The sequence below is a fragment of the Hyla sarda genome, chromosome 8, assembly GCF_029499605.1.
Source record: "Hyla sarda isolate aHylSar1 chromosome 8, aHylSar1.hap1, whole genome shotgun sequence".
Lineage (NCBI taxonomy): Eukaryota > Metazoa > Chordata > Amphibia > Anura > Hylidae > Hyla > Hyla sarda.
The window spans coordinates 10,904,424-10,929,946 of NC_079196.1; the positions used below are offsets into that span (position 1 = coordinate 10,904,424).

Genomic DNA, 25,523 nt, shown 5'->3' on the forward strand with positions numbered 1-25,523 from the left:
AAAATTAGAATCACCCCCGTTTTCCCATTAAAAAAAACTGTGTAAATAAAAATAAACATGTGTAATCGCCGCGTGTGTAAATGTCCGAACTATAAAAATATATTGTTAATTAAACCGCACGTCAATGGCAAAATTTCAAAGTCCAAAAGAGCGTATTTTTGGTCACTTTTTATACCATAAAAAATGAATAAAAAGCGATCAAAACAAAAATGGTACCGATAAAAACGTCAGATTTTTAGTTTCTCCATCGATATTTGGGTAAAATGACTGATGCCATTACAAAGGAGAATTGGTGACGCAAAAAAATAAGCAATCATATGGATTTTTAGGTGCAAAATTGAAAGGGTTATGATTTTTAAAATGTAAGGAGGAAAAGACAAAAGTGCAAAAATGGAAATAGGCTTGGTCCTTAAGGGGTTAAAAGCAAGAAAAACAGAGCGGCTTTCTTCCTGAAACAGCGCCACCCTTGTCCTCAGGTCGTATTGCAGCTCAGTTCCATTGAAGTGAATTGAGCCCAGCTGTAATACCGCACGCAACCTGAGGAGAGGGGGTGGCGCTGTTTTTGAGAGAAATCGGCTTTGTTTTTCTTACCCTGGATAATCCCTATTATGTTGGGATTTCGGTCAGATAGGCCGATGTCTATGGGATTCCAACATCCCCCAATCCTTTTGTTGTCCCAGACATAAGCTGCCAGCAGAGGTTTCTGGCAGCGACCTCTCCATTCAGGACAAGAATGAGCATGCGTGTGTATGTGGGAGAGATAGCGGAGCTGACAGCGCAGCATTGATATCATATCTGCTTTCGTCCTGTACCTTTTAAAGCAGTGTTTCCCAACCAGTGTGCCTCCAGCTGTTGCAAAACTACAACTCCCAGCATGCCCGGACGGCTTTTGGCTGTCTGAGCATGCTGGGAGTTGCAGTTTTGAAACAGCTGGAGGCACCCTGGCTGGGAAACATTGTATCAGTGCAATCTGTGGACCTCCGGCTGTTGCACAACTACAACTCCCAGCATACCCGAACAGCCTCTGGCTTTCCTGTCATGGTGGGAGTTGTAGTTCTGTAACAGCTGGACAGACACTGCTGGGGAAAGATTGTTCCAGTGCAAACTGTGGACCTCCAGATGTTGCAAAACTACAACTCCCAGCATGCCCAAACAGCCTTTGGCCTTCCAGGCATGGTGGTCGTTGTAGTTTTGCAACAGCTGGAGGCACACTGCTAGGGAAAGATTGTTCCGGTGCAAACTGTAGACCTCCAGCTGTTGAACAACTACAACTTCCAACATGCCCACACAGCCAAAGGCTGTGTGGGCATGCTGGGAGTTGTAGTTTTGCAACCGCCAGAGGTCCACATTATGCACTGGGACAATGTTATCCAACCAGTGTGCCTCCAGCTGTTGCAAAACTGTAACTCCCAGCATGCTCAGACAGCCAAACGCCGTCCGGGCATGATGGGAGTTGTAGTTTTGCAACAGCTGGAGGCACCCTGGTTGGCAAACACTGCTTTAAAGGCACAGGTGCAAACTGTTGACTTCCGGCTGTTGCAAAACTAGAACTCCCATCATGCCCGGACAGCCGTTGGCTGTCCGGGCATGCTGGGACTTCTAGTTTTGCAACAGCTGGAGGCGCACTTTTTGGCAAACTCTGCTATAAAGTCTGAAATAAGTTACATTCTGGCACAAAGCGCTTTGAGGCAGTTCTGCGCTCCCTCCGGACGCCGCGGTGTAAAACGTACCTAAGTGCAGCTCATAAGACTCAGCCGGCAGGTAGATGCTAAAAATACAGGCGGTAAAAGGGATTATTAGTGTAAAAAGTGTGGCTTTCACGCTCCCAGCTGGAGGTTGTGCTTATACACGAGGCATCTGATAGGATTTCTAAGGGTCTTGTTTTCATGCTGGCGCGGCGCGCGGTATGGGGCGCTCTGGATACGATGTGGTCTGAGCCGCGGCTGCGTGTGTCCTATAAAGTGCTATTCAGCCCTGTCCGCGGGCGACCGGAGCTGTGAGGTTATTATCGCCCACTCTGACGCCTCTTACTCATCTCTCAGGTTCGTAACTTGACGGTCAACGGAGGACTGGGGTCCTGGTCAGCCTGGCAGCCGTGCCAGCACTCGGACGGAGACTCCACCTGTCTGTGCCGCTCCAGGACCTGTAATAACCCCGCTCCTCGCTGCGGGGGGCGTGAGTGCGAGGGGTCCCGCATAGAGATCGCCAACTGCTCACGGTAGGTAGAAGAGAATCAAAGTGCGGCCGACTGTGGCATCTCATGGTCAGAATGTGTCCTGTATTATACCCCAGAGCTGTACTCACTATTCTGCTGGTTGGGTCACTGTGTATATACATTACATTACTTATCCTGTACTGATCCTGAGTTATATCCTGTATTATACTCCAGAGCTGTACTCACTATTCTGCTGGTGAGGTCACTGTGTACATACATTACATTACTTATCCTGTACTGATCCTGAGTTATATCCTGTATTATACTCTAGAGCTGTACTCACTATTCTGCTGGTGAGGTCACTGTGTACATACATTACATTACTTATCCTGTACTGATCCTCAGTTATATCCTGTATTATACTCCAGAGCTGCACTCACTATTCTGCTGGTGAGGTCACTGTGTACATACATTACATTACTTATCCTGTACTGATCCTGAGTTATATCCTGTATTATACTCCAGAGCTGTACTCACTATTCTGCTGGTGAGGTCACTGTGTACATACATTACATTACTTATCCTGTACTGATCCTGAGTTATATCCTGTATTATACTCCAGAGCTGTACTCACTATTCTGCTGGTGAGATCACTGTGTACATACATTACATTACTTATCCTGTACTGATCCTGAGTTATATCCTGTATTATACCCCAGAGCTGTACTCACTATTCTGCTGGTGAGGTCACTGTGTATATACATTACATTACTTATCCTGTACTGATCCTGAGTTATATCCTGTATTATACTCCAGAGCTGTACTCACTATTCTGCTGGTGAGATCACTGTGTACATACATTACATTACTTATCCTGTACTGATCCTGAGTTATATCCTGTATTATACTCCAGAGCTGTACTCACTATTCTGCTGGTGAGGTCACTGTGTACATACATTACATTACTGACCCTGTACTGATCCTGAGTTATATCCTGTATTATACTCCAGAGCTGTACTCACTATTCTGCTGGTGAGGTCACTGTGTACATACATTACATTACTTATCCTGTACTGATCCTGAGTTATATCCTGTATTATACCCCAGAGCTGTACTCACTATTCTGCTGGTGAGGTCACTGTGTACATACATTACTCTTATACCATAAATGAGAGGTGTCGGTGTTCATTTTCCAGGCATGATGTTTTTCTGAGATGACTTTTCATTCTTCAGTCCAGTGTTTCCCAACCAGTGCACTTCCAGCTGTTGCAAAACTACAACTCCCAGCATGCCCGGACAGCCGTTGGCTGTCCGGGCATGCTGGGAGTTGTAGTTTTGCAGAAGCTGGAGGAGCCCTGGTTGGGAAACACTGCCTCAGTAGTGATAATCCCCGTTTGTTTCTTCTTCGTGATGTTCACAGCTGAGGTTCTGGCGCAGTGTGCGGTGCACTGGAATGTAAACATCAGCCGCCTGCCAAGGAATGCCGACCTGAACTTCCATATGGAGTCGGTTACTAGAAAGCTGCGGTGCAGGAAATGAGGTCTCAGGTTTTGAGTTTTTCTCTCTTCGGAGTCTGACACCTCTGAGCACCGAGCGCCAGACATGAAGATTTATAACAGAACCGGGTGCTGAGGGGTTCAACAAAGACAGGCGCCCCCTGCTGACACACAGAGCACTCCGCACCCCACAGGCCGCAGATGTGGTTGTGCTATTCCTGTGATATATGACTTGTGTACAAGAGCTTACAGTCTAAATTCCATAGTCCTTTCAGCTGCTATCAGGGCATGATGGGAATTGTAGTTCTGTGGCAGCTGGAGTATATATATATATATATATATATATATATATATATATACACTGTGCGCACATTACTCTTGTGGTTACCAGCTGTCTGCTGCTGTGGATGTTCTTCCATATGAGATGTGCGCCCTCTAGCTGCAGTGGTGGGACTTACATGTGTAACATAATGACCTGGACCAGTGTTTCTCAAGTTCGGTCCCCAAGCGCCCCCAGCAGGTCATGTTTTCTGGATTTCCTTAGTCTTTCACAGGTGATATAACTGGTGATACCTGATTCACTGACCAGAATTATATCACCTGTGAAAGACCAAGGAAATCCAGAAAACATGACCTGTTGGGGGCGCTTGAGGACCGCGCTTGAGAAACATTGACCTGGACAACTCTGTGCAGTCCCCATCATCCATCTCTGTGCAGTCCCCATCATCCATCTCTGTGCAGTCCCCATCACCCATCTCTGTGCAGTCCCCATCACCCATCTCTGTGCAGTCCCCATCATCCATCTCTGTGCAGTCCCCATCATCCATCTCTGTGCAGTCCCCATCATCCATCTCTGTGCAGTCCCCATCACCCATCTCTGTGCAGTCCCCATCACCCATCTCTGTGCAGTCCCCATCATCCATCTCTGTGCAGTCCCCATCATCCATCTCTGTGCAGTCCCCATCATCCATCTCTGTGCAGTCCCCATCATCCATCTCTGTGCAGTCCCCATCACCCATCTCTGTGCAGTCCCCATCATCCATCTCTGTGCAGTCCCCTTCATCCATCTCGGTGCAGTCCCCGTAGTCCCCATCACCTATCTCGGTGCAGTCCCCATCATCCATCTCTGTGCAGTCCCCATCATCCATCTCTGTGCAGTCCCCATCATCCATCTCTGTGCAGTCCCCATCACCCATCTCTGTGCAGTCCCCATCACCCATCTCTGTGCAGTCCCCATCACCCATCTCTGTGCAGTCCCCATCATCCATCTCTGTGCAGTCCTCATCACCCATCTCTGTGCAGTCCCCATCACCCATCTCTGTGCAGTCCCCATCACCCATCTCTGTGCAGTCCCCATCATCCATCTCTGTGCAGTCCCCATCACCCATCTCTGTGCAGTCCCCATCACCCATCTCTGTGCAGTCCCCATCACCCATCTCAGTGCAGTCCCCAATCATCCATCTCTGTGCAGTCCCCATCACCCATCTCTGTGCAGTCCCCATCATCCATCTCTGTGCAGTCCCCTTCATCCATCTCGGTGCAGTCCCCGTAGTCCCCATCACCTATCTCGGTGCAGTCCCCATCACCCATCTCTGTGCAGTCCCCATCATCCATCTCTGTGCAGTTCCATCAGGTTTCTTTGTTTCACGTGCAGAATTAACCGTTTTTTCGCTGCTAATGATGATTTTTATGAGCCTTATATTTTATATGGTGAGAGGTCAGAGGTCATTGACCCCCAGACACTGATTTCAGGGTCACAGTCTTCATGTCTCTGTTTTCAAGAAATCTGTAATTAAAATGTGACACAATGTAGCGCAGCGCCGTCACATGTTCTGGAGGGTTCGGGGCTGTCACGTCTACGTGTTTGCTTACTGCGCTAATTTTTTGCTAATGACATAGTAATTCAGTGTTAATGAGTCTCCCAGCACCTTGGCCCGTCTGATAACCCCCTCCCCACCCATCACTCCTACCGCTGCATTAATGGCGCCACTTCCTGTTCTTAATACTCGCTGATCATTTATATGGTACGTGTCAAATTAATTTACATTTTATATGGGAGCAGAGACACAGACGAGATGTATTCTATGTGTAAACTGATGGGGGCGCTAAATATAGACCCGCGCCCTCCCTGGCCATGCCCCTTGTATACACATTGATGTCCGGCCTTATAAATGCATTGACGCCATGTTTTTCCTGTTGGGAATGGATTTGCCCCCATTATAACAAAAAAACATCGAAATCATATAAAAGTTACTGCAAAAAAGTTCAGAGAGACGGAAGGATTTCTGGCGGCGACAAATAATTCATGGCGTGATGAAAGTTTCATGGCGTCTGTCGTTTTCGCCGCCGTCTGCGCTTCGCTCCACTTTCTGTGTCGTATAAAGGATCCAGGTGAGACTTTTCCTGCTGATTGGGAAAGTTTGAAAAACTTTATAGTAAAAGAAAAATTGATCTGCGCAGGGATCTGGACCAGTGTTTCCCAACCAGGGTGCCTCCAGCTGTTGCAAAACTACAACTCCCAGCATGCCTGGACAGCCTTCGGCTGTCCAGGCATGCTGGGAGTTGTAGTTTTGCAACAGCTGGAGGCACTCTGGTTGGGAAACACTGATCTGGACACATGGATCATGTGATCAGTGACGCGTACGTGATACAGTATAAAAAAACGGATGACATAGTGACGCCACAGTGCAGCAGAACCATGAGCGTCCCGTCTTATCCTCTCATTTTCCAATTTCCCGTCTTTTCCGCAGGAACGGCGGCTGGACTCCATGGTCGTCCTGGGCGCAGTGCAGCACGTCCTGCGGGATCGGATTCCAGGTGCGGCAGAGGACGTGCAGTAACCCCGCGCCGCGGTTCGGAGGGAGAGTGTGCGTGGGGCAGAGCAGAGAGGAACGGTGAGTGCCCCCCCCCCCCTTAATAAAACATCTTCTGCGCCCGCCTCGCCAGTTGTGTGGCAGATAGTGGGTTAATGCTGCCGCGATATTTGTGCATTTAAAATAATTGTCTGTCGCTTTCTTGCTCCTGCAGCCATTCAGATAACGTCCCGCGCCATCAATAATTCAGGATCCCACGAACCGTGCAGATTGTATCATTACCGCCATCTCGTCGCGTTTCCCTGTAGTAATGAGATGATATCTGCTCCTCCGATCCCACTTAATAAACAAACAACAGTTTAGTTACATTGTATTTCATTAGTGATCCCTGAGGAATAACAGATCAATGGCGGGAGAGCAATAGACATTATACTACAGAGCTGTACTCACTATTCTGCTGGTGAGGTCACTGTGTATATACATTACATTACTTATCCTGTACTGATCCTGAGTTATATCCTGTATTATATTCCAGAGCTGTACTCACTATTCTGCTGGTGATGTCACTGTGTACATACATTACATTACTGATCCTGTACTGATCCTGAGTTATATCCTGTATTATACTCCAGAGCTGTACTCACTATTCTGCTGGTGAGGTCACTGTGTACATACATTACATTACTTATCCTGTACTGATCCTGAGTTATATCCTGTATTATACCCCAGAGCTGTACTCACTATTCTGCTGGTGGGGTCACTGTGTACATACATTACATTACTTATCCTGTACTGATCCTGAGTTATATCCTGTATTATACTCCAGAGCTGTACTCACTATTCTGCTGGTGAGGTCACTGTGTACATACATTACATTACTTATCCTGTACTGATCCTGAGTTATATCCTGTATTATACTATAGAGCTGTACTCACTATTCTGCTGGTGAGATCACTGTGTATATACATTACATTACTTATCCTGTACTGATCCTGAGTTATATCCTGTATTATACTCCAGAGCTGTACTCACTATTCTGCTGGTGAGGTCACTGTGTACATACATTACATTACTTATCCTGTACTGATCCTGAGTTATATCCTGTATTATACTCCAGAGCTGTACTCACTATTCTGCTGGTGAGATCACTGTGTACATACATTACATTACTTATTCTGTACTGATCCTGAGTTATATCCTGTATTATACTCCAGAGCTGTACTCACTATTCTGCTGGTGAGATCACTGTGTACATACATTACATTACTTATCCTGTACTGATCCTGAGTTATATCCTGTTTTATACTCCAGAGTTGTACTCACTATTCTGCTGGTGAGGTCACTGTGTACATACATTACATTACTTATCCTGTACTGATTCTGAGTTATATCCTGTATTATACTCCAGAGCTGTACTCACTATTCTGCTGGTGAGATCACTGTGTACATACATTACATTACTTATCCTGTACTGATTCTGAGTTATATCCTGTATTATACCCCAGAGCTGTACTCACTATTCTGCTGGTGAGGTCACTGTATACATACATTACATTACTTATCCTGTACTGATCCTGAGTTATATCCTGTATTATACCCCAGAGCTGTACTCACTATTCTGCTGGTGGGGTCACTGTGTACATACATTACATTACTTATCCTGTACTGATCCTGAGTTATATCCTGTATTATACTCCAGAGCTGTACTCACTATTCTGCTGGTGAGGTCACTGTGTACATACATTACATTACTTATCCTGTACTGATCCTGAGTTATATCCTGTATTATACTATAGAGCTGTACTCACTATTCTGCTGGTGAGATCACTGTGTATATACATTACATTACTTATCCTGTACTGATCCTGAGTTATATCCTGTATTATACTCCAGAGATGTACTCACTATTCTGCTGGTGAGGTCACTGTGTACATACATTACATTACTTATCCTGTACTGATCCCGAGTTATATCCTGTATTATACTCCAGAGCTGTACTCACTATTCTGCTGGTGAGGTCACTGTGTACATACATTACATTACTTATTCTGTACTGATCCTGAGTTATATACTGTATTATACTCCAGAGCTGTACTCACTATTCTGCTGGTGAGGTCACTGTGTACATACATTACATTACTTATCCTGTACTGATCCTGAGTTATATCCTGTATTATACTCCAGAGCTGCACTCACTATTCTGCTGGTGAGGTCACTGTGTACATACATTACATTACTTATCCTGTACTGATCCTGAGTTATATCCTGTATTATACTCCAGAGCTGCACTCACTATTCTGCATTATGTGACTGATACACTGTAACGCTGTTCTCATCCTCAGGCAGTGATTAAGACGCTGGCGCAGTGTCATGTAATATTGATATAAAATGCTAATACCGCGCAGTGCGGCCGCTCCTCACATCTGGTAATGGACGGGATTCTCTCGCTGTTGATTCGATTTTCATAATGAGACCTTGTCGGGGCGTTTAACCCTGGGCGGGCGGCGCCGTCGGTCCGACCTTTTACTGGATTTCACATGGAAACCAGAAAGGGCGTTGGGTCGGTCGATATTCTGTTAATTGTGCTAATTGTCTGCTCCCCGGCGTCCGCGCCGCTGCCCTCCCTCGTTGACCTTCTCCCGGAGCCGTCATATATTAGCCGGTAATGGCCGCACATTTACTTTCTCCATGACTCAGTTATTTGGGGTTTCGCCTCTTATTATAATCCAGACGGTGAGACGTGAATGTCGCTCGGCCCGGAGCTCCCGCTGCGTTTTATGTCATTTTCCGTATAATACATTATTTCTCTCCTACCAGGTTGTAATCTGGGCTGGTCACCTATGGGGGGCGCTGCCCTGCGGTAAGGAGGCGGATAATAAAGGAGTCTGTTCACACTGTGCTTCCTGTTGATTAAAGTGGTACTCGAACTTTCCCCTACTCACAGGATAGTGGGTTAACAAGTTGATTGGTGGGGGCCTGACCACTGATCATTGGGGGTCCAAGTGATTGGACCCCCACCAATCAGCCTATCATCACCTATCCTGGGCATAGGGCGGTTTTTCCCAACCAGTGTGCCTCAAGCTGTTGCAAAACTACAACTCCCAGCATGCCCGGACAGCCAAAGGCTGTAATCTTGCAACAGCTGGAGGCACACTGGTTGGAAAACACTGATCTAGAGCCTCGGTATAGAGCCAACGGTGGTTGGACCCCCATCCATCAGCCTTTTATCCCATATACTGGGAAGAGGGCAGTGTTTCCCAACCAGGGTGCCCCCAGCTGTTGCAAAACTACAACTCCAAGCATGCCCGGACAAATTGCATCAGGGTACAGGACACTAACCATAAGGGATGGGATGGTCACTGTATAGAACAGTGTTCCCAACCAGGGCATTCCAACCAAGGCTGTCCGCGCATGCTGGGAGTTGTAGTTTTGCAACAGCTGGAGGCACGCTGGTTTGAAAACACTGATCTAGAGCCCTTGTACAGAGCCAACAGCAGTCTGGGCGTGCTGGCATTTGTTATTTTTGCAACAGCTGGAGGAACACTGGTTGGAAAACACTAATCTAGAGCCCCGGTATAGCGCCAACGGCAGTCTGAGCGTGCTGGGAGGTGTAGTTTTTCAACAGCTGGAGGCACCCTGGTTGGAAAACACTAATCTATAGCCTCAGTACAGAGCACAGGGCAGTTGGACCCATCCATCAGCCTTTTATCCCCTATCCAGGGCCGAGGGCCGTTGGCTGTCCGGGCATGCTGGGAGTTGTAGTTTTGCAACAGCTGGAGGCACGCTAGTTGGAAAACACTGATCTAGAACCTCAGTATAAAGCCAACGGCGGTCTGGGTATGCTGGGAGTTGTAGTTTCGCAACTCCCAGCATAGGGGGATAACTTTTGGCTCTTGTGATGAAGGTGTTAAAAAAAGATGGGGGGGGGGGAGCCCCTTGCCATTAAAGGGTTAATATTACTGTGGGGGGGGGGAGATGCTGTGACGTGGCGGTTTTATTATGTTCCGCTTGTTTCCTCCTTCAGGTTCTGCAATGAGAACAGTCCCTGCCCGGTCCCCATATTCTGGTCTTCCTGGGGTTCGTGGAGTAAATGCAGCACAGACTGCGGCGGAGGCGTCCACTCCAGACAGCGCACCTGCGAGAACGGAAACACCTGCCCCGGCTGCGCTCAGGTAACGCGGTGGTGTCATCCGTTTTCTGCAGTGTTCCAAAATGGCAGCCTGCAGGGTGGTAGGGTGGTGGCGTTTTGTGTGGCGCGCGCAGTCATTTCCCGCCCGTACAGTAACCTCCAAGTGTGAAACTTTCTTTCTTTGCCAGGAATTCCGGATGTGTAACTCGGAGGCGTGTCCTGAGGTGCGCAGAAATACCCCCTGGACGCCGTGGATGACGGTGAACATCACGCAGGGCGGGGCTCGCCAGGAGCAGAGGTTCCGGTACACCTGCCGCGCTCAGCTCTCCGACCCCCACGAGCTGCAGTTTGGGAGGAAGAAAACGGAGACGCGATTCTGTCCCAACGACGGTTCTGCCGTCTGCGAGACCGACTGTAAGTGGCAGCGCCATATTTATCTGAGGGGGGGGGGGTGGATCGGCCAGGACAAAAAAAGGGCGAGCACGACGGGCGAGAGTACAAAAAGAGGAGCCCACCCCACTGAACCTACCATTGTGGGATGGTATCAGACAATCGCAACGCAGCACCCGGCAATAAAGGGTTAATGGTGTCGTTATATTTTACAATCCGTAAACCCCTCGGACATTAGAGCGTCCGTATTATGTGACGCAAACGTTGTGTCCCAAATAACACCGACCCCCAATCCGTACTGGTGCTGTCTTCATCATTGTGTAAGACAGCGGTGTCCAAACTGTGTCCCTCCAGATGTTGCTAAACTACAACTCCCAGCATGCCCGGACAGCCGTTGGCTGTCCGGGCATGCTGGGAGTTGTAGTTTCGCAACATCTGGAGGCCCGCAGTTTGGACACCACTGGTATAAGGAAAAGTCCAGCATGAAATATCACCGCAGCCGGTCACATGACCGCGCCATAACATCCGACACGCAATTTACTAGAGTAATGTTCACACATGGGGGAGGAACATATGGAGAGGAGCAGTAGCGCAGTTGCCCATAGCAACCAATCAGATTTCAACTTTCATTTTTCAGAGGCCTTTTTAAAAATGAAACTGAAAGTGAAATGGGATCTGGTTGGTTGCTATGGGCGACGGCTCCTTTGTTTCCAGTGGGAATCCATACCATGGTTAACACCGCGGAATTACGGTGCCGATTTCTTCATAATAATGATCGCCACTAGAGATGAGCGAACTTACAGTGAATTCGATTCGTCAAGAACTTCTCGGCTCGGCAGTTGATGGCTTTTCCTGCATAAATTAGTTCAGCTTTCCGGTGCTCCCGTGGGCTGGAAAAGGTGGATACAGTTCTAAGAGACTCTTTCCTAGGACTGTATCCACCTTTTCCAGCCAACCGGAGCACCGGAAAGCTGAACTAATTTACGCAGGAAAAGTCATCAACTGCCGAGCCGAGAAGTTCTTGACGAATCGAATTCACTGTAAGTTCGCTCATCTCTAATCGCCACCTTTCTTCACCGCAGCTCTTGTGGACGACATGATGCGGAGCGGTAAGACCCCGGCCCGTGTGGTCAGCGGCGGCTGGAGTCCATGGGGAGGATGGTCAGCCTGTTCCCGGGACTGTGAGATGGGATTCCGCTCCAGGAAAAGAACCTGCAGTAATCCCGAACCTCGGAATGGCGGTCAGCCCTGCATGGGGTCTGCAACGGAGTTCCAAGATTGTAACCCGCAGCCGTGCCCAGGTAAGAGCAGGACCGCCCCCCTCCACCACATCCCTCAGGTTGTACACAGAGACTGGTGGCTGCCAAATCCTGTGCAGAACTGTTATTTTGTGTTTGGCCTTTGGGGGCGCTGTTTATTTCATTTACCGCTCTACAGAGCACCACAGAATGGAGCTTTATTATATTCAGAACATTTCTAGACATAAAGTGGGAGTTCTCCCCTATGACATACATGTATGATGGAACAGGCTCAGATAAGCTTATACAGCGGCAGTGGCTGGGATCAGAGATACAGCTGATCCCGTCTATTTAACCAGTCCTGTGTAGGACCCCTCTGTGGGTAATTTGCCCCCCCTGTATGTAAAACCTCCTGTAGGTAGGTTCCCTATGTATGTAAGTGTGGTGTGTGGGGTGGAAGGATCCAATGGGGTGTTGCGGAGTGGTAGTGTAAGGTATTGGTATTAAACCTTTGTTGTCGTGACGCCGGGGTGAGGTTTCCTTAGGTTAATGGTCCTACCGCCAACCGTCCCATAAACGGTAGGGAAAAATTAAGGAATGTCCACAGCAGATATTGATGAGAAAAAAAAATTTGATAGATATAAACTTTATAATAGGATTATCGTCACTGTATCCGAAAATAACCGGACTTAAAATTGGATCAAAAAGCAAAAAAAAACACGCTCCCCCACATGTATATAGGTAGAAGAAGAAAAAAGGTTAAAAGCGTCAGAATATGAGGATGCAAAGCAAATAATTTTTTTCTTTTATTTATTATTTTTTTTTATCATTACTGACATTTTTCCATTGCGCCCCGCCATTTTTTTTTCTTCTTTTTTCGTTTTCTCTGCACAGTATCTGGTGAAATAAAAGGCGCTAATAAAAAGTACATCTTGTCCTGTGAAAAAACAAGCAGCTCTGCCGACGGAAAATGTGGAAAAAAATAAATAAAATGGCTCTTAGAAGGAAAAGGGGGGGGGGGGGGGATATTAGTTGGCCGCTGCATAAAGGGGTCCTCCGAATATAATAAATATTGCACAGATGAACGGACATCGCGTAATACAGTACTTTACCTGCGGTGGCGCTGCAGGGAAATTGAACACATGCTGTCAGATTACCCAATAGCAGTTTCCCCCATGCTGTAACAAAAAGACAACTTTCATCATGTTGCAAAACTACAACTCCCATCATGCCCTGACCGCCTTTGGCGGTCAGGGCATGATGGGAGTTGTAGTTTTGCAACAGCTTGAGAAGTAAAGATAATTGCATAGGCTTTAATTAGATAATAATGTAGAGGTTCTTGTGTATGCCTTGTGCATACCTGTTTTAGCTGATGTGGCAGGCGCGAGTTTTCTTTTTTTTTCTTTTTTCAGCCATACTCATTGCAATTCCGTCGCTGAAATGATTTCCTAATGCCGCCTGCATTTCCCATAAATTCTCTGGCTTTGCAGAGAGAGTAAGAGAGAGGGGGTGGAGTCTTATCACTACAGTTCTCCTAAACTCCATTAGACTCATATGTAGGTAGGGGGTCAGTTCACATTATGTACAGTTTTCATGCATTTGCTTACAGAAAGCGTTTATTAAGATTCTGAGTCTTCCGGCTGTGTTCACATGCTGCATTTTGCACGTTGTTTTAATTGTCTTTTTTTTCACACTTTTTTTAATTTTTCACCCTTTTTTTTTTTATGTCTCCAAAATTTCTCTGAAGACATAAATGCACTTAGTACGTGACCTCAGTCTCTGTCTCCGCTCAGCGGTCGCGTTCTGCTCATTGGCGAATGGCGTCTGTGCTTCGTGTGGCGGCGCCTCCCCTCGTCCCGGGTTGTATAATCTTTACGAGGAGTCTGACTCGTACCGAACGTGAGGAAAACACAATTACGTCTTAATTGAAAACAACAAGGTGCTCTCTGCACCGCTTTACTGGGTAATTGTTTTCCCGCCGTCATAATTTCGCCCTTTTATTCCCCCGTAAACTGCGCCGGGATCCGGTAATGAATAATAAAAACTGCACCAGAGCCGGCCATAAATAGCTTTTATACAGGTGCTTGGGCTAAAGTTTACATTACTTTTACTGCAAGCGACTTATATTCTCCAAATTGCGCACCCTGGCGAAACAGACGGAGTGCTCTGCGCAGGAACCAGGCGACCCTGGGCTGAAGAGCTCGCAATCTGATCTGCACGTTTGGGGACTTATTTATTTAAATCTCAGTACGTGGTCATATTACTATAGAGCAGCGTTTCCCAGCGAAAAGCTCCCTGCAACTTCTGCAGAACCACAGATCCCAGCATGCCACGACAAAACAAAACCTATAACTTGTATCATCCCATATTAAAACTGGGGCAGAACTTTTACAAATCTTACAAAACTACAACTCCCTGACGAAACTGTTGCAAAACTGCATTGTCAGCTTTGTTAATACTACAACTCCCAGAATGCCCTGAGGAAACTGTTGCCAAACTACAACTCAAAACTTTTAAAGAGTAACATAGTAACATCGTTCATAAGGTTCAAAAAAGACCAGAGTCCATCACGTTCAACCTATAACCCTAATGAGTCCGTACTGAGTTGATCCAGAGGAGGCAAAAAAAAACTCATACTAGAGGTAAAAACTCCTTCCCGACTCCAAATATCAGAATAAATCCCTGGATCAACGTTCTGTCCCTATAAATCTAATATACATAACCAGCGATGTTATTATTCTCCAAAAATGTATCCAAACCCCTTTTAAATTCTTTTACAGAGTTCACCATGACCACCTCCTCAGGCAGAGAATTCCACAGTCTCACTGCTCTTACAGTAAAGAATCCCCGTCTGTGCTGGTGTAGGAACCTTCTTTCCTCTAGACGTAGAGGATGCCCCCTTGTTATAGATACAGTCCTGGGTATAAATAGATCATGAAGAGATCTCTGTACTGTCCTGATATATTTATACATAGTTATTAGGTCTCCCCTAAGCCCCTAGGTCTGACCAGTACTGTACACAGTATTCTATATGTGGTCTGACCAGTACTGTACACAGTATTCTATGTGTGGTCTGACCAGTACTGTACACAGTATTCTATATGTGGTCTGACCAGTACTGTACACAGCATTCTATGTGTGGTCTGACCAGTACTGTACACAGTATTCTATATGTGGTCTGACCAGTACTGTACACAGTATTCTATGTGTGGTCTGACCAGTACTGTACACAGCATTCTATGTGTGGTCTGACCAGTACTGTACACAGTATTCTATATGTGGTCTGACCAGTACTGTACACAGCATTCTATGTGTGGTCTGACCAGTACTGTACACATTATTCTATATGTGGTCTGACCAGTACTGTACACAGTATTCTATGTGTGGTCTGACCAGTACTGTACACAGTATTCCATGTGTGGTCTGACCAGTACTGTACACAGTATTCCATGTGCGGTCTGACTAGTACTGTACACAGTATTCTATGTGTGGTCTGACCAGTACTGTACACAGTATTCTATGTGTGGTCTGATCAGTTCTGTACACAGTATTCTATATGTGGTCTGACCAGTACTGTACACAGTATTCTATGTGTGGTCTGATCAGTTCTGTACACAGTATTCCATGTGTGGTCTGACCAGTACTGTACACAGTATTCTATATGTGGTCTGACCAGTACTGTACCCAGTATTCTATGTGTGGTCTGACCAGTTCTGTACACAGTATTCTATGTGTGGTCTGACCAGTACTGTACACAGTATTCTATGTGGTCTCACCAGTACTGTACACAGTATTCTATGTGTAGTCTGACCAGTACTGTACACAGTATTCCATGTGTGGTCTGATCAGTACTGTACACAGTATTCTATGTGTGGTCTGACCAGTACTGTACACAGTATTCCATGTGTGGTCTGACCAGTACTGTACACAGTATTCCATGTGTGGTCTGACCAGTACTGTACACAGTATTTCAGGTGTGGTCTGACCAGTACTGTAGACAGTATTCCATGTGTGGTCTGACCAGTACTGTACACAGTATTCCATGTGTGGTCTGACCAGTACTGTACACAGTATTCTATGTGTGGTCTGACCAGTACTGTACACAGTATTCCATGTGTGGTCTGACCAGTACTGTACACAGTATTCTCTGTGTGGTCTGACCAGTACTGTACACAGTATTCTATGTGTGGTCTGACCAGTACTGTACACAGTATTCTATATGTGGTCTGACCAGTACTGTACACAGTATTCTATGTGTGGTCTGACCAGTACTGTACACAGTATTCCATGTGTGGTCTGACCAGTACTGTACACAGTATTCTCTGTGTGGTCTGACCAGTACTGTACACAGTATTCTATGTGTGGTCTGACCAGTACTGTACACAGTATTCTATGTGTGGTCTGACCAGTACTGTACACAGTATTCCATGTGTGGTCTGACCAGTACTGTACACAGTATTCTCTGTGTGGTCTGACCAGTACTGTACACAGTATTCTATGTGTGGTCTGACCAGTACTGTACACAGTATTCTATGTGTGGTCTGACCAGTACTGTACACAGTATTCTATGTGTGGTCTGACCAGTACTGTACACAGTATTCTATGTGTGGTCTGACTAGTGATTTGTACAGCGGTAGAATTATTTCCTTGTCGTGGGCATCTATGCCCTTATTGATGCACCCCATGATTTTTTTGCCTTGGCAGCAGCTGCCTGACACTGATCACTACAGCTAAATTTACTGTTAACTAAGACTCATAAGTCCTTTTCCACGTCGTCCCAAGTGTTTTCCCATTTAATACATAATCCCAGCCCGGATTTTTCCTCCCCATGTGCATTACCTTACATTTATCAGTGTTGAACCTCATCTGCCACTTCCCAGCCCAAACCACCAACCTATCCGGATTCATTTGTAACAGTGCACTGTCCTTTATAGTGCACTGTCCTTTATAGTGTTATCTACTATACACAGTGCACTGTCCTCTATTGTGTTATCCACTATACACAGTTCACTGTCCTCTATAGGGTTTACCACTTTACAGAGTTTAGTATGATCTGCAAAGATTGCTACTTTGCTATTCAACCCCTCTACAAGGTCATTAATGAATATAATTTTATGCGTATCTAACTTGGGATTGAGCGTACCTATATTGGTCCTCGATCTGCTTATTTTGTATGTTTAAATTGGTGTTGGTCAGACTGGGAAGGGGCGTTCCCCAGCAGGTGTGACATAATCTGAAGCCATAGAGGGGAGAACTTCCTCCCTCAATCTGCTACACACAGCCCAGAGCAGTTCAGTGTGAGATGAGCTATGATTGGCTAAGGCTGCACCCCCACCCCCACCACCCACTCAGCACGCCAGACTGCATTTCCTGATTTTGGACTTCTGCCAGGCCAGCAGGAGTCCAAAGTCTGTGCAAGAAATGTGCTCTGGACAAGTAGTGACACCTAGTGGCAGCTTTTTCAAACACAAATAAAACATAGAAAATGTCATGTTTTTTTGTAAACAAAGTATATTAGAAAGATTTTTTTATTTACCACAAGGAGTGCAATAGCAAAAATAGTTTTAATGAGAGTGCCCATTTAAAACTAATACAAAGTATTGCAGAACCACAACTCCCAGCATGCCCTGACAAATCGGCTGCAAAATTTACTGCTGTTACAATTGTTGCAAAAATACAAGTCCACAGGTTTGTCGGAACTACAAGTTTCAGCATGCCCTGAATTGTGACAGAACTTTTACAAATGTTACAAAACTACAACTCCTAGAGTCCTCACAAAACTTTTGCAAAACTCCAATGTTGCAGATCGGCATTGTCAGCTTTAACACTACAACTCCCAGAATGCCCTGGAGAAACTGTTCCTAAACCACCATTAAAAACTTTTCCAAAACTGTTATAGTATTTCAAAATCACAACTCCCAGCATGCCTCCACAAAACTGTTGCAAAGCTACGACACCGTAGACTTTGACAAATGTCGCAAAACTACAACTTTCGCTTTGTTAAAGGAGTAGTCCAGTGGTGAAAAACTTATCCCCTATCCTAAGGATAGGGGATAAGTTTGAGATCGCGGGGGGTCCGACCCCTGGGGCCCCCTGCGATCTCTCTGTACGGGGCCCCGGCTCTCCGCCGAGATAGCGGGTGTCGACCCCCGAACGAGGCGGCGTCCGACACGCCCCCTCAATACATCTCTATGGCAGAGCCGGAGATTGCCAAAGGCAGCGCTTCGGCTCTGCCATAGAGTTGTATTGAGGGGGCGTGTCGGCCGCCGCCTCGTGCGGAGGTCGACACGCCCCCTTCCCGCGGGCTGTCGGGGCTCCGTACAGGAGATCACAGGGGACCCCAGCGGTCGGACTCCCCGCGATCTGCAACTTATCCCCTATCCTTAGGATAGGGGATAAGTTGCTCACCACTGAATCACCACTGAACTACTCCTTTAAAGGGGTATTCCAGGAAAAAACTTTTTTTTTTTTTCCCATATCAACTGGCTCCAGAAAGTTAAACAGATTTGTAAATTACTTCTATTAAAAAATCTTAATCCTTTCAGTACTTATCAGCTGCTGAGTTGTTCTTTTAAGTCTGACCACAGTGCTCTCTGCTGACACCTCTGTCTGTCTCAGGAACTGTCCAGAGCAGGAGAGGTTTGCTATGGGGATTTGCTCCTACTCTGGACAGTTCCTGAGACAGACAGAGGTGTCAGCAGAGAGCACTGTGGTCAGACTGGAACAACTCAACTTAAGCAGCTGATAAGTACTGGAAGAATTATGATTTTTTTTTTAGTAAAAGTAATTTACAAATCTGTTTAACTTTATGGAGCTAGTTGATATTTAAAAAAAAAAAAAAAAGTTAGTTCCTGGAATACCCCTTTAACACTACAACTCCCAGAATGCCCTGACAAAACTGTAGCAAAACAACAATAAGTCAACATTTTTACAACTGTTATAAAGAATTGCAAAATACAACTCCCAGCATGCCTTACTTTCACAAATGTAAAAAAATTCAACTCCAGCCTTGTCACAACTACAACTCCCAGCATGCCCTGGCAAAACTCTTACAAACTTACGAAGTTGCAAAACAAAACGCCCATTATACCAAACCTTTACAGCTTTTACAAATAGTGCAAAATCTGGAGATACATAGGTTGGTGAACACTGCTTTATGTTACATCAGTGTTTCCCAACCAGGGTGCCTCCAGCTGTTGCTTGCTGGGAGTTGTAATTTTGTAACAGCTGGAGGGCCACAGATTTATAGACCATGACTGTAGAGGTTTATAAAGTTATCAAAACAGCGCCACCTACTGAAGAACATTTTAGAGAAAATCTATATTAAAGGGGTATTCCAAGAAATATTTTTTTTCATATGAACTGGTTCCAGAAAGTTAAACAGATTATTAAATTACTTCTATTAAAAAATCTTAATCCTTCCAATAATTATCAGCTGCTGAAGTTGAGTTGTTCTTTTCTGTCTGGCAACAGTTCTCTATGCTGACATCTCTGCTTGTCTCGGGAACTGCACAGAGTAGAAGAGGTTTGCTATGGGAATTTGCTTCTACTCTGGATAGTTCCCGAGACACGTGTCATCAGAGAGCACTTAGACAGAAAAGAGCAACTCAACTTCAGCAGCTCATGAGTACTGAAAGGATTAATATTTTATAATAGAAGTAATTTACAAATCTGTTTAAGGAGGAGCAGGCAGGGGGCGGTCTCTTCACCTACGGGACACCTCCTTACCGCACCCCCATTACTTGCGGAGCTGAAATTCCAGCCCTTTGTCGCTGCAGAAAAGCGAAGCGTTTTACGCATTTAGTAACAATTTCAGTATTTTTTGGGAGAAATTAAGACACTTAGAAAAGATCATTAAAGCCGCGAAACTTCCTGATTTTATGAATTTCCGATAACAAATGAACCACAAATCAGCGCCATGACGGAGGCTTTATGCCGAATTAATTCAGCCTCAGTGTTTTAACCAAAGGTGTGGATAGAGAAGAGGTCAGAGGTCAGCGCCGGTGGACGGGCGGGATTTACGCAGCGGTCAAGTGCGGGGTCAGCGGCCGGATGATGTATAGTACAGAGGCCCGCGGGATCAGGGATGACAAATCTCGGTCATGTTCCCATTATGTTGACTGGAGTATTTTATTAAAGGGCTCGTTCAGTCTTCACTTTCTTACGCTTGTCAGGATCTCTGCTTGCTGTCAGTGAATGGGGAGCAGTCTGGTTTACATCTAAATGCGCTGATTCATTGTAACAAACCCCCTGGCTGGGAGATGTTATTAGGTCTGTACAGGTTTTATAGAATCTAGATGAGTTGGTTTAAAACTGTGGATGTCCAGATGTTGCAAAACTGCAAATCCCAGCATGCCCAGACAGGCTGACTACTTTTAAATGCAATAAAACATTGTAACAAACCCTCAGCTATGAGGTCTGTAAAGGTTTTAAAGAATCTAGATGAGTGGTTTTAAAACCGTGAATGTACAGATGTTGCAAAACTACAACTCCCAGCATGCCCGGACAGCCGTTGGCTGTCCGGGCATGCTGGGAGTTGTAGTTTGGCAACATCTAGAGGTTCACAGTTTGGAGTCCACTCATCTGGATTCTATAAAACCTGTTCAGACCTCATAGCTGAGGGTTTGTTACAAAGTATCAGTGCATTTAAAGGCAGTCAGCCTGTCTGGGCATGCTGGGATTTGTAGTTAGGTATCCAAACTGTGAACCTCTAGATGTTGCAACTCATCTGGATCCTATAAAACCTGTTCCGACCTCATAGCTGAGGGTTTGTTACAATGTATCAGTGCATTTAAAGGCAGTCAGCCTGTCCGGGCATGCTGGGAGTTGTAGTTTGGCAACATCTAGAGGTTCACAGTTTGGAGTCAACTCATCTGGATTCTATAAAACCTATTCAGGCCTCATAGCTGAGGGTTTGTTTCAATGTTTCATTGCATTTAAAGGCAGTCAACCTGTCTGAGCATGCTGGGAGTTGTAGTTAGGTAACCAAACTGTGAACCTCTAGATGTTGCAACTCATCTGGATTCTATAAAACCTGTTCCGACCTCATAGCTGAGGGTTTGTTACAGTGTATCAGTGCATTTAAAGGCAGTCAGCCTGTCTGAACCTCTAGATGTTGCAAAACTACAACTCCCAGCATGCCCACAGTTTGGAGACCACTGATCTAGATTCTATAAAACCTTTAAGCAGAGGGTTTGTTACAATGTATCCGTGCATTTAAAGGCACGGACATTCAGTTTATTAGGGCTGCAGCTGTTCACATGACTGTCTATATACTGATACACTGTAACAAACGCAAAATGCTGACTTGTGTTCAATCCGAGGGTTCACACCACGTTTTTGCAATACAGTTCCAGTATCAGGTTTTTGTTTAAAAAAACGGATTCCTCAAAACCTGACAAAACTGTATCAAAACGTGTGTACAAATTTTTATCTGTATACGGTTGCATCCGTTTTTTAAGAAAAAAAAGTATACATTTTTTACTTTTCATTCCATTATGAATAAAGTTTTACTTGTTTGATTGAAATTCCAAGAAAAAAAAACTGCACAAAGCCAAAAACCGTATGGTGAAAACCGGATGGAACTGTACTCACATACAGGTCTGTACGGTTCCCATTGACTCCCATGTTAAAAAAAAAAACGTATACGGTTTAATACAGTTTTTCACCCGGACCTAAAACCGTGGTAGACTACAGTTTTCTGTCCGGAAAAGAGGTTAAAAACCGTATGGTTTGAAAAACGGAGACAACCGTATACATTATGGTGCATACGGTTTTGAAAGTCTATGGGCGCGGTTTTCTGTACGGTTGCATACGTGTTTTTTTTTTTTTTTTTTTACGAAACCGTATAGTAAAATCGTGGTGTGAACGCACCCTAAATTAGAAAACTTGTGCGAAATAGTTTGTTTTAATTTGGTTTTGTTTGTTTTATTATTGTTACATTTGGTTATTTTTAAGCCGTCGTAATAAAACTGATACATTGTTGTTTATTGGGCAGGGATTAGTTACTTTGCTCCCAAATATTAGTAAGGCCGGAGTCACACCACGTTTTTCCAATTCAGTTCCCGTATCCATTTTCAATTGGAAAATCGTACAGAACCGTATTGAAAACCGTATGCAGTGACTCTCCATGCAAAAAGATGCATCAGATTGTGTCCGTTTTGCATCCTGTACGGTTTTGTCAGTTTTTTTCCCGTACCCAAAACTGTAGACTACCACGCTTTTTGGTCCGGGTGAAAAACCGTATTGAAACGTATATGGGAGTCAATGGGAACCATACAGAACCGTATGTGCGTACGGTTCCATCCAGTTTTCACCATATGGTTTTTGACTTTGCACATTTTTTTTCTTGGAATTTTAATCAAACAAGTGAAACTTTATTCATAATGGAGTGAAAAGTTAAAAACGTATACGTTTTTTCTTAAAAAGCGGATGCAACCCGACATTTTTCAAACCGTATACGGATTAAAATTTGTACATACGTTTTGATACAGTTTAGTCAGGTTTTGAGGAATCTTACCCGGCCTTACTTTGTTTCTGGAGTCATAGATGATTCTTTTATCTTATCTGATACATTGGCGATGGCGGCGGTGGCGGCGGCGGCGTCCTGTTAAATATGTATGATGCGGCCAACATGAGAGATGCATTTAATTAAGACTCTTTCTTCATTATGTTACATTTTTATTACACAGAATTGTATAAATACTTTTATGTTAAATAAAATGTATATAATGTTCTATAAATCTCGAAAATGGTGAATGAACGAAAGGAGAAGCTCCCTGTGATATAATATACGGCATCTCACACTGTAACGGCACCGCATCTCCGAGCCAACATCAGCACTGCTCCCTGTAACTCTCGTCCTCACCTCCTGATGCCCAGTAAACGGTCCTTCAACCACTTATTATTGTGTTATTAAGGGATGACTACATATTTACTTACCTCCAGGTGATGTGCCCAAAATACAATGGGTAACTCCTATAATACTACCTCCTATATACAAGTATATAACTACTATAATACTGCTCCTATATACAAGAATATAACTACTATAATACTGTTCCTATGTACAAGAATATAACTACTATAATACTGCTCCTATATACAAGAATATAACTACTATAATACTGTTCCTATGTACAAGAATATAACTACTATAATACTGCTCCTATATACAAGAATATAACTACTATAATACTGCTCCTATATACAAGAATATAACTACTATAATACTGCTCCTATATACAGGAATATAACTACTATAATACTGCTCCTATATATACAAGAATATAACTACTATGATACTGTTCCTATGTACAAGAATATAACTACTATAATACTGCCCCCTATATACAAGAATATAACTACTATAATACTGCTCCTATATACAAGAATATAACTACTATAATACTGCTCCTATATACAAGAATATAACTACTATAATACTGCTCCTATATACAAGAATATAACTACTATAATACTGCCTCCTATATACAAGAACATAACTACTATAATACTGCTCCTATATACAAGAATATAACTACTATAATACTGCTCCTATATACAAGAATATAACTACTATTATACTGCCTCCTATATACAAGAATATAACTACTATAATACTGCCTCCTATATACAAGAATATAACTACTATAATACTGTTCCTATGTACAAGAATATAACTACTATAATACTGCTCCTATATACAAGAATATAACTACTATTATACTGCCTCCTATATACAAGAATATAACTACTATAATACTGCCTCCTATATACAAGAATATAACTTCTATAATACTGCTCCTATATACAAGAATATAACTACTGTAATACTGCTCCTATATACAAGAATATAACTACTATAATACTGCTCCTATATACAAGAATATAACTACTATAATACTGCCTCCTATATACTAGAATATAACTACTATAATACTGCTCCTATATACAAGAATATAACTACTATAATATTGCTCCTATATACAAGAATATAACTACTATAATACTTCTATATACAAGAATATAACTACTATAATACTGCCCCCTATATACAAGAATATAACTACTATAATACTGCTCCTATATACTAGAATATAACTACTATAATACTGTCTCCTATATACAAGAATATAACTACTATAATACTGCCCCTATATACAAGTATATAACTGTTATAGTACAGTACACTATAGACAGGGCTGTATCCGGCCTCTCTGCTCTGTAGAATTACCTGATATTCAGAATAAGGTTCTGACATTTCCTCACAGTGAAGAGTCGTGTATCTGTCAGTATATTGACGGTATATTTCATGTTTTCGGTATTTGATATGTGCAGAGTCTGACGTTTACATTCTCTCTTTTGGCAGATATTTGGATAATTTCCTTTATCCTCCGAGCGATGACGGATTTATTTTTCTCTCTTTTATGTTGTAGTGAAGGGCTCGTGGTCCTGTTGGTCATCGTGGACTCAGTGTTCTGCCACATGTGGGGGTGGACATTACCAGCGCACACGTACCTGCACCAACCCTTCCCCATCCAATGGAGGCGACATCTGCATCGGCCTACACACGGAGGAGGCGCTCTGTAATACCTACCCCTGTGAAGGTAGGGGGCGCTGGGTGGTCACGCACCATTATTAATTTGTATTGTTTACAATATAATGATCAGATTTGTATCACAGTGTTTCCCATGTTACTGAGAAGTAATCTCTACAGAACAGAAGTGTCGGACTGTTGTTAGGCTCAGTGGTCAGTGTGAAGATTTCTGGATTATTTTGGAGGGAATATGTCATCTGGATTTCTTTCATTGATCAGCGCCTGATGCTGATATAAATTCCTATTTTTTCTAAAATGTTCCTATTTTCTGAAAGGTTTTCATTTTTTGTAAATTATTATGGGGGCAGATATTTTACCTATAGACTTCTATTGGAGAATTTTCTGGGCATGCTCTGTTACCTGTGCAGAGGTCAGGAGGAGGAGGTGAGCTGCCACCATTATCCATAAAGTTCTATTGGAGAGTGTTTTGGGCATGCTTTGTTACCTGTGCATGGAGGGGGAGGAGGTGGTGAGCTGCCATTACCTATACACTTTTATTGGAGAGTATTGTGGGCATGCTTTGTTATCTGTGCAGGAAGGAGGTGAGCTGCCATCATCTATAAACTTCTATTAGAGAGCGTTGTGGGCATGCTTTGTGATCTATGCAAAGGTCAATGTAGGCAGAGGGGGAGGAAGTGAGCGGTTACCAATACCTATAGATGTCTATGGGAGAGTGGTTTGGACATGCTCTGTGACCTTTCCAG

The 25,523-nt window shown here is 44.2% G+C and overlaps 1 protein-coding gene across 7 annotated transcripts in view; it reads left to right on the plus strand.

Moving 5' to 3' along the window:
- SEMA5B (semaphorin 5B) overlaps positions 1-25,523 on the plus strand; it is a 404,742-nt gene that overhangs the window by 356,856 nt on the left and 22,363 nt on the right. For all 7 annotated transcript variants that reach the window (XM_056536944.1, XM_056536941.1, XM_056536947.1 and 4 more), the window contains exons 14-19: positions 2,043-2,218; positions 6,402-6,545; positions 10,489-10,636; positions 10,782-11,007; positions 12,066-12,284; positions 24,659-24,829. In XM_056536944.1, coding sequence (XP_056392919.1) covers positions 2,043-2,218; positions 6,402-6,545; positions 10,489-10,636; positions 10,782-11,007; positions 12,066-12,284; positions 24,659-24,829 — 1,084 coding nt within the window. The remainder of the gene's footprint in view (positions 1-2,042; positions 2,219-6,401; positions 6,546-10,488; positions 10,637-10,781; positions 11,008-12,065; positions 12,285-24,658; positions 24,830-25,523) is intronic.